Source organism: Lycium ferocissimum, chromosome 5 (genome assembly GCF_029784015.1).
Source record: "Lycium ferocissimum isolate CSIRO_LF1 chromosome 5, AGI_CSIRO_Lferr_CH_V1, whole genome shotgun sequence".
In the NCBI taxonomy this organism is placed as follows: domain Eukaryota; kingdom Viridiplantae; phylum Streptophyta; class Magnoliopsida; order Solanales; family Solanaceae; genus Lycium; species Lycium ferocissimum.
The window spans coordinates 69,294,685-69,310,404 of record NC_081346.1 but is presented as its reverse complement, the minus strand read 5'-3'; the positions used below and the strand labels follow the sequence as shown (position 1 = coordinate 69,310,404).

Here is a 15,720-nt window from a genome sequence, read left to right as displayed (position 1 = left end):
ATATATCTTTCGTTAAAAAAGTAGTGCATATATCACCCTGCCGTTACACAAATATATCCTTTTCGCTGATGGATATTTTTTTAAATCATTTAGTTTATTTTTTAATTAAAAATGTTACGTGGCTTTAAAAGAATTAAGTAATTTTTATGTGCAAATGCTTACTTAAAACCTGTTTGACCAAGTTTATTTTTCTCCAAAAGTACTTATTTTTGTCAATTAGTGCTTATTTAAAAAAAAAAAGGTGAGGTTTTTGACCAAGCTTTTGAGAGAAAATAAGTGCTTCTGGGAGTAACAGAAGCAGTTTTTCAGAAGCTAAAAGAAAATAGCTTCTCTCCAAAAATACTTTTGAAAAAAATACACTTAGAAACACTTTTTAAAAGTTTGACCAAACACAAATTACTGCTCAAAAATGCTTTTTAAATTAATATGTCAAATACAAATTGCTTTTCTTGAAAAAAATACTTTTCAAAATAAGCTGATTTTAAAAGCTTAGCTAAACATGAGATTAATTCTCATTTAGCAATATCTGCTGGAAAAAAGAAAAAAAAACCAGAAAAAAAGAAAGAAAAGAAAAGGACACACATACTTAAAGGGAGGGAGGAAAGAGAATTAAGGCGCGAAATGAGAGGCTAGAGACCCGAACTAACTAACTTAACTACCTAACAATCTGACTGACCTCTTCCTTTCTCTTCCCCTTACACAAGAACAAACTTCCAATTCCAATGTCTCATTCCCCTTTTTCTTCTTCAACAACAAAATACAATTATTTGATCAACGGCAATGTCATGGCTGCGATCGGCGGTAAGCAAAGCTGTAGAAGTTGGTGGCGCAGGCAACAGAAACCTTCGTTACTATGCCGATTCTGTCGTCCAACAAGCCAGTAATGCTGTCTCCGGTGTTCCCAAGTTATTCCTTGATCGCTCCGTATGACAAACCTTCTCTCTTTTCTCTCCCTACATGCATATAATGCGCAGAGGCGCGGCGCGGCTAGGATTTTGAGTTTATTGATTCTTGATTCTAAATAAAATGTTTATACGGATTAAATGAATTATTTCTTGATCGCTCCGTATGACAAATTCTTTATCCTTTCTCTCCATATATACATACATATAATGTGCAGAGTAGGAGCTAGGATTTTGAGTTTATGAATTCTGGACTCTAGAAAAGACATATTATTGAATTCTGAATTAATTATTTGTTTGTAATGCCTTTCCGGTGTTCCTAAATTACTCCTAGATCGCTCCATATGACTAATTCTTCTCTCCTTTCTCTCCATACATAGATATATGTGCAAAAAAGGAGGTAGGATTTTGAGTATGTGTGTTCTGAATTCTAGAAAGACAACTTACTGGATTCTGAATAAATTATTTATACAAATACGGGGTCAAACTCCGTCCCTATATATGTGAATTCAGCATTATAAGAAAAAACTGAAAATATGTATATGTGATATCCAACATATAAGTCTAGGACTCAGACTGAATATATGCGTTTATACAGTTTTAAGAAATTCCGTTTAGAGGCTAATTCAACATATAAGCCTTAGACTCGGATTATGTGCATGCTTGTGTGTGTATATATATGTATACTGAGGAAAAAATGTATGAATAAACTTTGAACTATATATATATATATATATATATATATATATTGTATATAGTAGATTTAAGAAAAAAAGTAAATATATGTATACAATATTAATTGGTGCATTAATAGACTTTAAATTTTGGATTTGCCTTGTATCTGAGTAGTATTGGTCTTTATGGATGAAACTGGACATAGATGTAGCTATTAGCGTTTCTACATTGTCTTCCAAATGTAGCTTACACTTTAAATAGCACTAATGTATTTGACAAAAGTTTGCTTTTTATTGGATTTTACCAGTGTTACAGATTACCTCCTTTAATTCCAAAATTGATGTGGAAACCAGCATTCAGTGTTTATCTTCAACAGTTTCTATTGATTATTGAAACCCTTTTACGGAGACAATGGAATTCTAATTAGTTTAAGTGGAGACAGTTACATACTGAGTACATATGGAACTATTGAAGCTGTTAGAAATCCCTAAGAGAGAAGATACTGTCTGCAACCCTTGCCACACTCTATTTCTGATTTTGATAACTTTCAAGTGCCACAATTATGTTCTTCTTGTTCACTTCTCTCTTCTCAATATCTTTTCTTCTGAAAAAGAATTACTTTTTCCCCAAGTAAGTAATTATCATGGATTTCCTGACTGAAAGCGGAATGGATTAGAGGATTAATATAGCAGCGAAATAGGATTGACACATAGGTGATTGATAGAATTAGCAAATATTTCCTGTTATATTCAGTAACTAAATGCTTGTTTTTTTCCTCGTGGTTTAGGGGTCTCGGAGTTATCAGAATTTTAAGCAAGCGGTGAAAACATTAGAAGAGCTTTCTGTTTCATGTAGAGGTATAGAGAGAGTTCAGTTACTACGAAGATGGTTAGTTGCTTTGAAAGAGATTGAGAGACTATCACTGCCTCTGCCTGTTAGTGAACCTGTCTCTTCCCCTTCTCCAAAGAGCATTGATTCTATTTATACCACGGATGATGGCAAGAATTCTCCTCGTGAGCCAACTTTGGTGAGTAAGTCATTGAACTGTCCATTTTGTGAATTTTCCAGCTTTATGAAGGATGTTAATATTCCATTTATGACTCAATCTTCAGGAAACCCTACGACATTACGAGACCAATATTTACATGATTTCAGTTTTAGTTCAGATGCCTCAGTTGTGTTAGGTTTGGAAATTCATAGTGTAATCTGTCATAGTGGCAAGTTCTTGGAAAATTAGGTTGATTCATGTAAAACAGATTACAACAACTCAAAAATTAGCTTCCAATTATCTGGTTCCCCTTTCTCAATTCCAGGATATGGCAAGCCATCTAGCCATATACCTGTGTTTACTATATATCTAATTGTTCCATGAGAGCACAGTAATTCTCCTCTCCCATAATATATTAGACATGAAGTGTAGTAGTTGGGCCCTTTAAGTATCCTCAACGACAAGATATACTCTTTCCATTCTCCAGTGCCAAATGGAATCTTTTCATAAACTGTTTTATCATAGATCAACTTCCTTGACTATTTTGTTTTTTGCCTGTTATAATTTCCTCATATATTTGCTTACATTACCATGGACAGGTTTTATATTATGATCCTGATCTTGGTGGAGAACCATTGAATTTTAGAGATGTGTTTCTCAGCAGTCAAGCTCTTGAAGGAATGATACTTTCAATGGTAAGCTAAAAAACAACTTAGCTAGTTGGTGCTACATACCTGCTTGATATGTTGACAATTGCTCCTCAACATGTTATCATTTCACCCCACTGCTTCTATATTTTTTTTGAGAATCAGAATCCACCATTGTGGTGGGGGGTTAGTTCTGGGCCCTCACCCGTATATTAGCTGCCAAAAAGTGATTACATGAGGGAGGGGGATATGGGACGGCACCTCCTAAAACAAAGTTTGAAAGTTAGCCTCTTCTTACAATGGTGTTGCCCATCATTGTGGTGTGTCATACTGTGATTCATATATCATACTTAAAAGGGCTCCCTCTTTTTTACATGATCTTGTCTTAGACTATGTAAGCCTCCAAAAGATTATATTTACTATACAAAGATCTATATGTCATGACCTAAATACAAAAGTACTTTTGAATAGCCTAATCCTGGAATTAGGCATTTTGCACCTGTCCATCATCCTCTTTGTCTTTGCCATTACGGGGATATGAAAATCTTCATAATACCAAGTTTCCTCATGAAGTTAAAGTTGTGATTGGCCAATGCATCTGCAACATTTGCTTGTCTAAGTCAATGCTGGATTAACACTTTACTAAACCTCTTCAACATGTTTCTCAAAGCATCAACAATAGCATTCAGGTTCCATGGGGGAATTTATTTAGCCACAATCCAGTTAACTATCAACAAAGAGTGGTTCAGTCATTAACTCTGAAACCTGGTAACGATGCAGCACTGACACCCAATTTCTAAAGCCTTGGCCTCAGCAGTGTTATTATTATGTTTCAAACCAAATATTATATTCTTTTATGTGGAATTTTACTTATTATCCTTTTGCGGCCAACCAAACGGCCCCTTAGGTTCAGAGCTGCTCCCAAGTTTACATAGCTTGTTGCCCCAACTGGTTTTTTGTTTCTTTTAAGGTTGAAGAGGTTGTACACCTCTAGTAAATGGGGCTGCAAACTCCCATTTTGTGCCACATGTATTAATGGAGCCTCTCATTCTTCATGTGAAACCTCAGAAACAAGAATTCATCATCATGAATAGACATCATGAGTAACCCTTTTGTACGTTTTGTACACAAAAGTGAACTGAGAAGAACCGACCTTTTGTACTCTGAAGAAAGGAGTGTTCCTATAGCTTATCCATATATAATGAGCGGTTATAAAAAGAACTTTTCCTCTCCTTCTACTGCCAAATATGGATTATAGATTCGTGTTCTCCATCATCTTCTATTGAAGCCTCATCGCTATTTCCAGTAAGCCCCTCAGTGCTTCTGGAAATAGTCAAGAATATTGTCTAGGACATTCATCAAAGAAGAGATGGGAAAAGTGGCCCTCACAATGTCAAGTGTAGAGACTGCTTTATCACCTTGAAACTGTTTTGCTTCATCTTTCAGTAACATGTGCGTTCGGTTGATAGGGATTAACTGGTCTTAACTCTTTTGTTTGAAACAGATTCTTGAAGCACCTGATACAGAAGAAGTCTCTTTACTTATGGAGATATTTGGGTGATTTTCCAATATTGTTCCTTCAGATTTCTTTTTGAGCTTCTATGGCAGACCAATCAGTTATATGCATGGTTGAGTCACTACAGAAATGTGTGCTGAACTCAAGGAAAAAGGATAAATAGAACATTTACCAGGTTTGTTTGGTTTCTGATCTATTTTATTCACTCTTTAGGCTCTGTCTTACGGGCGGGAAAGAAGTTCGTGAAGCAACCATGAGCAGCATAAAAGTTTTGGCAAAAGCTTTCTCAAGCTATAAAGAAGAAGTGCTGGTAAGGGAACAAACTCCTTATGCTTGCCTGGTAGTGATGTTGCTCTAGGATCCAAAGAGTTATGGTTAGTATGTTATTAAACAAAACTGTAAGTCCATCAAATTTCCCATAATTCATCCCAGGCGAAGAAGGAAGAGCTGCTTCTCCATGCACAAGGTGCAATTGCTGGACTGAAAATAAATGCAGATATAGTGAGGTGTGAAGATCTTTATCCTTTTATCATGATGGATCTTTTATATATTGCCTGCATAAACTGCAATATATAATTTTTCTTCTTTTGTGATCTGCAATCAGAATAGATTCTGAAGTCTCAAACATACATCAAAAACTAGACAAGATGATATTACAACTGCCATCAAGCAAATATGAAAACGAGTCTTCTAAAGTTGCAACTAATGCAACATCAGAGGCAAGTTGGATTTCGATTCCCAGTTTTTGTTCTTTACCAAGTTATGCTATCTAACAATGAGTTTGCAAGAAACACCATAGTTGAGAAACCAGAAAATTTTCTTGGGGTGGGGGAACAAAAGTGTCAAGAGGTATTATCTTAGCAATAAAATATGAATGTTCTTTATGAACTTCCACTTTTTCCTCTTGTCTAACAAATACATAGCTCCTTTCTAATTATTATACTCCCAAAAGAATGGGATTAATATCTTTGTTTGTCTAGGAATTGGTTCATTCATTGTAAAATCTGTATGTCGTAAAGATCTTATAGAAAGTAGTGTACCACACATTTAGAAATTAATTTTGTAAGAAAATATTTACACATCATGGCTGTCCCAGACTTAATAGGTTGGCCAGCATTTCCTTGATGCTGATGAATATACTGTTACTGTTCTCACAAAAAAAAATTATACGACTGAAGAGTTTTCTAGAAGTTCAGATGTCATTCTATATCAGTACATATTATCTGGCTTAACACTTGTAAGACACTTCAATATAAAGTCCTTTAGACCTGCCTTTAGTAGTTGCTAATATTTTCAAAAGACGCTGCAACTTTTGTACGTTCCTGTTCTTATTGTGAATTTTATCAACCCACTCTATGCCCAAAATATATCTCTGCTATTTTTTTTCCGAAACAAAATATTCAGCCATTGGATGGATCAGTTATAATAGTCCTAGCAGCATATGTGGATCTATGTTTTTCCACTATGATATAACCTTTAGGCATATAAAAGAACACAAAACTTAAATCATTAGGTTCATATTAAATTGATGGGACCTTTTAAAAAAATATTGAAACTGGATGCTTTTTCTATGGCAGGGATTGAAAGAAGCACTCTCTCAGCTTCAATTCTTATCCAAGATGGAAGCACTTTTATTACAGAAGAAGGCTTTGCTCGGCAGGGATGTTCCTGAAAGTCTGTCCAAAAGGGTATGCTTTCTAAATGATGACATGCTATATATGCCATAAAAATAAGATCGGCTGAGGTGATGGTCATAGCTCTGTACCCTGGGCATGACACCTGCCTGAAAGATCCACAGATCACCTTTTACAGGAGATGATACTTCTTATGGAGTTGTTTAAGTTGCTTGCTTGCTTGTAAGAGATATTTTCTCTTATTGAGGCGTCTCTTACAACTAGATCACATCCATTTAGCTTAGCTTTCAAAAATGGATTTCTTACTAACAGTAACCTATGAATTACTCCACTACCTTTGCACCACAAAGAACGACCTGGTTCATACTCCACGAGAACAATAATATTCGATAAAGGGGGTAAGTATACCTAATCCACTAAAGTATCGATCATTATTATTTTCACTGTATCACCTTGTTGTAATATATAAATTCAGAAATAAAGTAGACAAATCTGTATCCATTTGACAAGTTTCTTACTCCTGTATTTTACTTTACTGACTGCAATCAGAACTACTAATCATAGTGATCAAAGAAGTAAAAATAAATGGCGTTGGTACATCCAAAGATCATTTCATTTCCTTTATTAGTACAAGCTCTATTATAACTAATCATCAGCTAAACATCGAAACCAATTATGCACTTGCAAAAGTAGGAAAAAAAAGTGTCAATGTGGGAGCCTTCCGAGGGGTAGAATAAAATGGGGATGATGATTCTTCTGACTTTCCTGATCATTAGGAAATGATGCAAAAAGTTAAGAAGCCCGCATAGTGCAATTAACCCTATAGAGGCTCTCTTCTACATACAGGTATATTTGGATCTGTTCTTTATGCATTTGAACTGTCTTCTCTCTTTGCCGTATAAATAGGTTTTTAAGTTGAAGGTTTTATCAGAGTCTCTTTCAAGCTCTGCTTCAAAAACTGAAGTCCGAATTTCAGAGAACAGGTTTGAGTTTCTCTCTTTTGTCATTTCTACTCACTCTCTCTCCCCCTCTGTGAAAAAGAACTTATAAATGAGATTTACTTTACAACTGCAATCACCGTGATCTTACCCTTCCCTGTTTCTCAATGAGAAAGAATAATTTAATGTGCTTTTCTTTTGCAAACGCTTCAGTTCTGATCTATAACTGGTAACTAAGTCATCTTAGGTGGAGGTTTACTGAAAAGAGAAAGATCCTTTGGTGTCAAATGTGATACTGAACCTGGAAGTTTACATCAGACCACTATTAGAGAGCAATATTGCAAAGGTTAACTAGTGCATTAGAGTGATTGCAAAGAGCACAGGCAACAGCCCAAGTTCTTTTATAAAACATACTTATTGTTTCTCAGAAGGAACTTATTGTTTTCTGTAGTTTCTAGTCCAAGGGTAGCCTTACATTTTGGTTTCCAGTAATGGATCTGATACTTTTAACACTGTAAACTTACTAGCATTTGATAGAAGTATGCTTATACTGTTTTATTAATGCCAAGTTATTCCTTATGGGAAGTTTTGGATTTCCTATTAAAGGAGCCATCTTTTTCTTTTAATGGGGATATCTAGTTCTCATTTTAAGACATTCTCCACTTTCATCAATTTCTCCCCTGCAGAATCCAAAAGGAAGGAGCTCTTAAGTTCCGTATAGCAAAAACCGGTGAAATCTCCCAGCTTGAAAAGGTAAGATTTCCTCCACGTATTCCTGATGGACATTCTATTAACTGTTTTGTAGTCGGTGAATATACATGTATTGGAAATGATTTGATGGCGTGGTTAGATACAGATTCTTTCAAAGTTCTCTTTTCCGAAGCTAGTAACTGTCCACCTTTGACGCGTTTCAAATTCTCTGCTTCGATAGATCATCTTCAGATATCTTTCTCACTATTTTCTTTACTAATGAAAGTTTGTTAGAGAAAAGATTTAAATCTTTAATAGGTCAGTTAACTATGGTTATAAGGGTTAATTATTATGATTGCAGGGAACTTAATACATTTAAAATGAGGCAAAACACAGTTATTTTGTACAGATGCATGGATTTACCAATAAACCCAAAGGGAGCGTGAGACATTCTCCGTGTTTCAAAGTTAGATAACTTACAGAGCCTTTGTTTTACCTGACTAACCAAAATAACCCTCGCGTACGTAAAATACCAACAAAGCGCCACACATGGCCAGTAAAGCATCATATATTCTCCCCTGCAGAATCCAAAGGTAGGACCCACAAAACAAGGAGCGTACCCATGAACTGCAGAATATATATTCAAAAGTATAAGCTCCTGACCGAGAGAAAGCAAGTGGCGAAACGGTCGAACGTCCGTACTGCGGCATGAAAAATCTCCCAGCTTGAAAAGAAAATAATACATATCTAAAAATATCAAAATGTTTATTTTCAAAGTATAAATTTTGATGGACATTCTATTAAATATGGTCGCTCGTCGATGGCGCCATAGATAACACCGTAAAAGTTTCAAATCTCCGAATCCCCGTCACACATCACAACACAAAGATAACGCCAATCACAAAGATAACGTGGAACCCCCTCGAGCGAGGAGCGCGGAACCATAAACACAAGATAACACCTAATGTATCACAAAGCGCACGACAATGTAATCCGGCCGGAACCGGCGAACGATATCATATTACATGAATCATACGCATAAAATCATTATTATAAACCCGAAGGGAAATGAATAATAATTATCACTTTTTGTTTCAAATGAGTTTACGTCGCGGGACCCGTTAGTATAGACGAGCCCGCCTATGAAAAACATACCCATTAAACATCAAGCAAACTTCTATAAAAACTTCGATCTCTACGATAAGATATGGCATTCGAGATTACGAAATTCCTTAAAGTTGAACCTTTTCTATGCAAGGTTCTAAAGCGATTACTTCAAATACATAATGGTTCATATTTCATCAAAACATACATAAGAGTGCCAAAGAATATATATAAGGATCATAACGATTATCATTGCTCGGATTTTCGAATTTGGAATTCCTTGCTCTAATCTTATGTGAAACTAAGGTATGCCGAAAGAAGGAAGGTTGCTTTACATACCTCGTACGCACTCGGCCAATCTAAAGTAAAACCCAATCTACACCTCGGGCCTCCAAAGTCTACAAATATGCCAATGAATATCCAATATTAAACATAGGCACTTAAGCGATTTATTCTTTATTTCCCTTGAAAATATATTCAACTCGGCCATACCAATCAACAACAACAACAACAACCAACCTAACAACACCCACAACCAATCCGAAAGACAAAATAACAATAATAGCTTTCTTTTCCATTATTTAACAACTTACATTAGGGTTTACATTCAAGCTACATCATCGCTTATATGTTCACATACTAACCCGAACCCATACCAAAACATTCCAAGACATTCTAAGCAATTCATACTACATTTCCAACAATCCATAAATTTTTCCCAAGCTACCCGAAACAGCCCCCTAACCGAGACAGCCCTTAAAAATTTTTCTTCATTTTCAAATCATGATTTGTATCCCCAATTTACATTCTAACAATGCTATCTCATCAATATACCAATTACATTAAATATACAAAAGCCCCCAAATCAGTCCGCAACATCTACAACCTCAATTTGAACCAATGAACATTCATTTCCAACATAAAATTCAAGGCGACGACGATTAAAACATTAAGCGATATTCATTCGCTCATTGTCATATAATGTGACCCATTTCAATCAACACTACACATACACATATATATGATTCCCAATTGTTCTTCACCTTACAATGATCATAATCAACTAACTACACATTAGTTCATAATTTCAATCACAACACAACAACACCCATCACACGCCCAACCCTCATACATGGCATCCACTTCACCATTCTTTATTTCATGATTTTCAACCATAATAAGATACTACAACATGAATATAACCTTCATAACACAAGAACAAGATCAAATCTTACCTTTTTCTCTTCAACTTCCACAAGCCTAGGGTTTCCAAAAGATGAGAAATAGTGGATTGAACGCTCCAACAATGCTTCCACGCTACTTAGGGACCTCAATATAGTGGGTTTTCATCAACAAAATATTTTTGGAAGGAAAAGAAATGGAGGTTGAATTTTTCTAGGGCTGGCCGTGAGCTCCTCCTTGGAGGTTTCAGCTTTTCTTTTTTTTTTTGCAAGTGTGGAATGAGCTAAAGATGACTAGCAAGTCATCTTTTAATCCCCCTTGAGTTGTACAAAAATATTGGCCCACATAATGTGTTGGACCAATTAAATTTGAACACCATTTTTGGGCCAACCATGGAAATTGTGGATGGTTTTTATCTTCCAATTTTTATTACTTTTGGCCCCAAATTTTCCTAATCGTTCCATACCTCACGCACAACTTATATCTCAAAATAAAATCGAAGGTCAAGAATCCCGACTTTCGTATCCCGAAATAATTTTTGTCCTTAACTTATCGTAATTAATCCGAGATTATTCCACTGTACTAAAATACGGGTTCTAACATATAAGCTCCTAAAATAACATATGTCCATGTCTTAATCTTGATTTCCTGGCACACAAACATTTGTTTCTTTACTTCTTATTGTTTCTGAATCTTCATGTAACCAAGCAATGGATGCTCGGATGATTTTATTCGTTAGTCCATCTGTTCTTTTCATTTTTTGTTTCATTTTGAGTTAGATTCACAATTACTGCAAAGAGCCAGCCAAATGTTAACTATTTCCTACATGTGAAAGTGTCTCAGTAGCCTCTAGTTCTTGAAAATGGAATAAAACGTTTTTCACTTAGTTAATAATTTTCTTGATCAGAGATTGTACTCACCTGTTGAAGTGTGATTTTCTTTTCTAGGAACTTGAGGATGAAATTAAGTCACTTGAGAATCAGAGAGATGAACTTGAAGCAGCGCTAAAGAAGGTAGCCAATGTTTTCTCTTCTTTACAGAAAGTGTGTGTGTTGGAGTAAAATATGTTCCATCAATCTTCTATTCTAATTTTTTTGAACTTCTTGGGTTGGAAAAGCCACTTCATCTGCATCTACCATTTGATGGAAGGTTGTTAATATACAAGAGTTTGTGTCTCACTTGATGTAAAAAGAAATGAAGAAATGAAGTGACTCAGCTTTAATGAAGTTCGAGTAAAAATGCCTCAGCTTCAATGAAGTTCGAGTTGCCTGAGCATCAAATGGTTTATGGAAAATATTCCTGAAAATGTGTCACTTGAATTGAGGAGCATGTAGAAAATAGTCTATGATATTCCCTTATATCAACATTCAAGCATGAATTTTCCAGAAATTACTTCAATTGACCCTGGTCATTCAACGACAACATACCCAATATAATCCCACCAGGTGGGGTCTAGTCATTGAGAATTTGAATTTGTGAAATGCAAGAACTTTTGTCAATTAATTATGAACTACACAATGCTATAATGTTTGCATTTCTAATCATTATTCTTATCACTGATCATGCTGTGTCCAATGAGTGCTTGGGTAGGTCAAAGTTGCATTGGTTTCAGCAAATGCCCGTCTTCACAATGCTAGGGAAGAAAGAGAACAGTTCGATGAAGCTAATAATCAAATTCTTCAACACTTCAAGGTGAAGGTAGGGCAACTATGAAGCAGTATGGTCATGGAATTTATCTATAATGAAGTTGATGCATAATTTTGTAGTCTGCAGGACGACCATCTTATTATAAGATCTAATATCTTCAATCCTAAATTCAGGAAGATGAGCTGTCTAAATCGATGACATTATATAGGGCAGAAGCAGATGTTTGCGATGCATTTATTAGTTTCTTAGAAGACTCATGGACTTTTGAGTCCTCTTACATCAAACAAAAGCAGAAGCAGGTCAAGTATGGAGCTTTCCTTGATATGCCTATGGGTTATGCTTTCTTTTTATATGCAAAAAGTTGTTACCATGTTACTTTGACTGTTCTGGCTCTCTAAATTTCTAACTAGCAGTAAAACTGAAATTAAAATAGCTGTGCCGCTGCTATTTCAACATGCATATATCCTTGAATAATAGGATTTCTTGGAGAGTGTTTACTTAATGATATGCTTTTCAAATGTCAAGTGATGAATTGGACAATTGTGAAGATTATCTGGTGAACTTGGCAATCCATGTCTTATCAATGTACAAGGTATGACTGTTTCGATGTGGGGTGTTTAAGATTATTGCTTCGGATTATAATCTGATAGTCAAACTGAGAACAGATTGTCTTTTCCTTTGCAACAGGATGGGCTGGGGCCTTCCATTTCAAATCTTAAGGAACTTGCAGAAAACTTGAAACGGTATCATAATTCACACTTCTTTGAAGTATCCTTCTAGAGGGAATCGTGTTTCTAATGTCTGATTGCCAGGTCAGAGATTATGAACAATGAGAAGGCTGAATCAATTGAAGAGAAAAGAAGGCTAGAGGAAGAATACCTGAATGCAGAGGCTAAGGTACATCGATATTTATTTCTCTGACACTGTCTGATCTGTTCACTAGTCTCGAGCATGATCATTCTCCACTGGAAGAGTATTTACATTTTACTGGAGGTTTTGATTTTGCTTGACACTCTTGTTCAGTCTGCATTTGTTTGTTTCTACATGTAGTACTTATCTCTAACTTATTTGTTTTTTTCTGTTCTATTCCTTCTTTATTCTCTCCTTGCTATTTCTCGTCAGTGGGTATTCTGTTTATCTTTTTCCTATAATTAATTTGCAGTTAGTTACAGTGTTCAGTGTAGTGGACGGCATAAAAAGACAATTTTATGGGCAAGACGGCGCGATCTCTAGGTGATGAAGTGTAATTATTTTGCTTGTTTTATATCCACTAGTGGTAGTAGCATTCTGTAATGATGACCTCAAAATTAATAATAAGATTTAACCAGGAAAGGTGATCAGAAACTGAAAGAGTTACTAGATGCTCTTCAAAAGCTAGAAGACGAATTCGAATCCATTAATAGACCAACACTGGAACTCGAGACCCTAGCAAGGCAGGCTGAGGCCGCAAAATCAAAAGAGACACTTGAAAGTTCCCCTTCGTCTCCTACGCAGCCAGCAAGCGATGATTCGGCGTCCTTTGTAGATGCGCTTCCACGAATCCAGACGCCAAGGCCTGACCATACGTCCAATCCAGAAACTATGGTACTAACACCAAGGCGATGGATGAGAGAGAATGTCAGAAGAAGTCTTTCATTAGCTATAAATCAAACAACAGGGTCGCTAGAGTCCAGTTTCAAGTCGCCAAAACTTCGGAAAGGGAAGTCATTGGATCCAGCCGCTGAGCTGTCTCGATTGAAGCTCGAGCTGGAACTTGAGAATGACAGTAGAATACACCCTTCTGAGGAGATCAATGACTGGGAGTCTGATGTCGTTGACAAAGAAAGACTACATTTTAAATGAACTTCCCAACCACAGAAGATAGCTTCAAATATGTACTGTTTGGCTACCTTCTTGAGCCAAAAGGCCAAAAGATGGCCAATTGTGGCAATTTGATACAGAATGTAATGCTATAACCTATAGCGCATAGCTTCAACTATGTACTGTTTGGCTACTTTCTTGAGCCAAAAGATGGCCAAAATTGTGGCAATTTGATACAGAATGTATTGCTATATCCTATAGCTTGGTTTTCTCAACAGTGGACTTTGGAGATAACCTCTTAAGTCACTTTACACTTAGTTTTTATGGTATTAGATGAATCTTTGTACATAAAATACGTTGTTTTTATAACGTCCGGACTTAATTCAGGTGTACACATGGATTCTCTCTATGTACTATCCTTTTCATAAATTTACTGGACTAGACTTAAATGTTGAAACTGTTGAAGCAGTACTTCTTCAAGTAAAAACCACCAAGTGGTATGGTGGAATGGTTGAGATCTCCCATCTTTAACCAGAAATTTCGGATTCGAGCACTGGGAATGGAGAACCTCTTGGTAGACAACGCTTTACTCCCATAGTGGGGCCTACCCAGTATGAATCTAGATTAGTCCATCGAGTGTGTTCGGTATACCAGATGCCTAAAGCCAAAAGTGAAAGAAAGTTACTTTTGGTCTGGTAAGAAGAACCTATATGCTATACAGATTCTTTTTGGAATGCAAAAGCTGAAGGTAGCGTTAATAGGAAGAGGGCAATGGAGACTGGAAGTTGGGCCAGTTGAGGAAGGTTGGCAGTTGGGAGCATGTCTAGTTTTGAACTTTGTCAGATTAAAGTCATGTGAGGAATCTGATGTGGAATAGTAGCAATAGCAAAAACAACAGTGACAGACCAGAAGCAGATTTCGGGTTTTGATTTGATGGGTTCATTCTTTAGGATTTTACCGCTGAACTCATTACACGTTTTGAAATTATGGCTTCAAAATCTATTACTATTTGTTAAGAAATTTAGTACTTTTTTTACATATATCTTTATATTATGTATCGAAAACCTGGGTTCAGATAAACTCGTTACTTATATTGTCCATCCGCCACGGTCATAGACAGGAAGCAGAGTGCTAGAGCAGGGGCATGGTGGTGATTTCTACCTCTGAACTACAAGTCTATGATGAAATCAATCCAAATATATGTGCAAATCTATTGGTTCTCTCAAATCCTTTTTGTATCAATCAACAAACTACATTTATATCCACTCCATGCTTCCTTCTCCCTATTATTCCAAATTATTTGTGCAAATCTCTTGGTTCTCTCAACTCTTTTTTGTTCTTATCAATCAACAAACTACATTTTATACCCACTGCATGTTTCCTTCTCCCTATTATTTCTCTCTATATAGTATATGGGCAGTTTTCGGATTTTTTTATTTTGTGTCTCACACAATTGACACTATTTGTGTTAGACATTTTTGTGTCTCACAATTTAGTGGATTCAAAATTTATGGACTCAAAAGTGTAAGATCTGAGTCCACCAACTTGTGAGACTAAAACAAACCTCACATGACTAGTAACAATAGTATAAGGCTCAAAATAAATTCACATTTTCCTATTTGTTCATTTCATTTTTAGTCAGAGTCTCACCGGTTGGATGTTAGAAATGCGGAGTTTTGTTGCTCTTTGGTGAGACAATGGATTAAAGGCTTGAATGCACAAGTTTCGAATATAGTAAGCCAAAATCTTTACCATGGAAAGAACAAGATTTTCTTTAATGCAGAAATGTTTAACATGATAAGTAATTGAGTAGATGATAAATAATGAGTAAGATATCATCTTAATTTTTTGGGATAACCAAAAAGTTTTCGAGGGTCAGTAGCACACAATTCGAAACTCGATAAATAATGGGTCCGTTAATATAACGTTCTTCACTTATATATCATGTTTTTGTTTGCGATGGATTTCTAGCTCGCGATGGATATCTAATTCGTATA

At 35.9% G+C, this 15,720-nt stretch overlaps 1 protein-coding gene across 1 annotated transcript; it reads left to right on the top strand.

Moving 5' to 3' along the window:
• The first annotated feature begins 671 nt into the window (after nucleotides 1-671).
• LOC132057984 (uncharacterized) lies at nucleotides 672-14,262 on the top strand. Its single transcript, XM_059450558.1, has 19 exons — nucleotides 672-924; nucleotides 2,365-2,604; nucleotides 3,165-3,260; nucleotides 4,717-4,769; nucleotides 4,942-5,038; nucleotides 5,161-5,234; nucleotides 5,333-5,487; nucleotides 5,709-5,734; nucleotides 6,306-6,416; nucleotides 7,269-7,345; nucleotides 7,987-8,053; nucleotides 11,224-11,289; nucleotides 11,867-11,974; nucleotides 12,097-12,227; nucleotides 12,449-12,515; nucleotides 12,611-12,666; nucleotides 12,736-12,820; nucleotides 13,086-13,156; nucleotides 13,252-14,262. Exons 1-19 carry the CDS (start codon nucleotides 781-783, stop codon nucleotides 13,763-13,765), a joined length of 2,238 nt encoding a protein of 745 aa, XP_059306541.1. The 5' UTR covers nucleotides 672-780; the 3' UTR covers nucleotides 13,766-14,262.
• The last annotated feature ends 1,458 nt before the right edge of the window (nucleotides 14,263-15,720 follow it).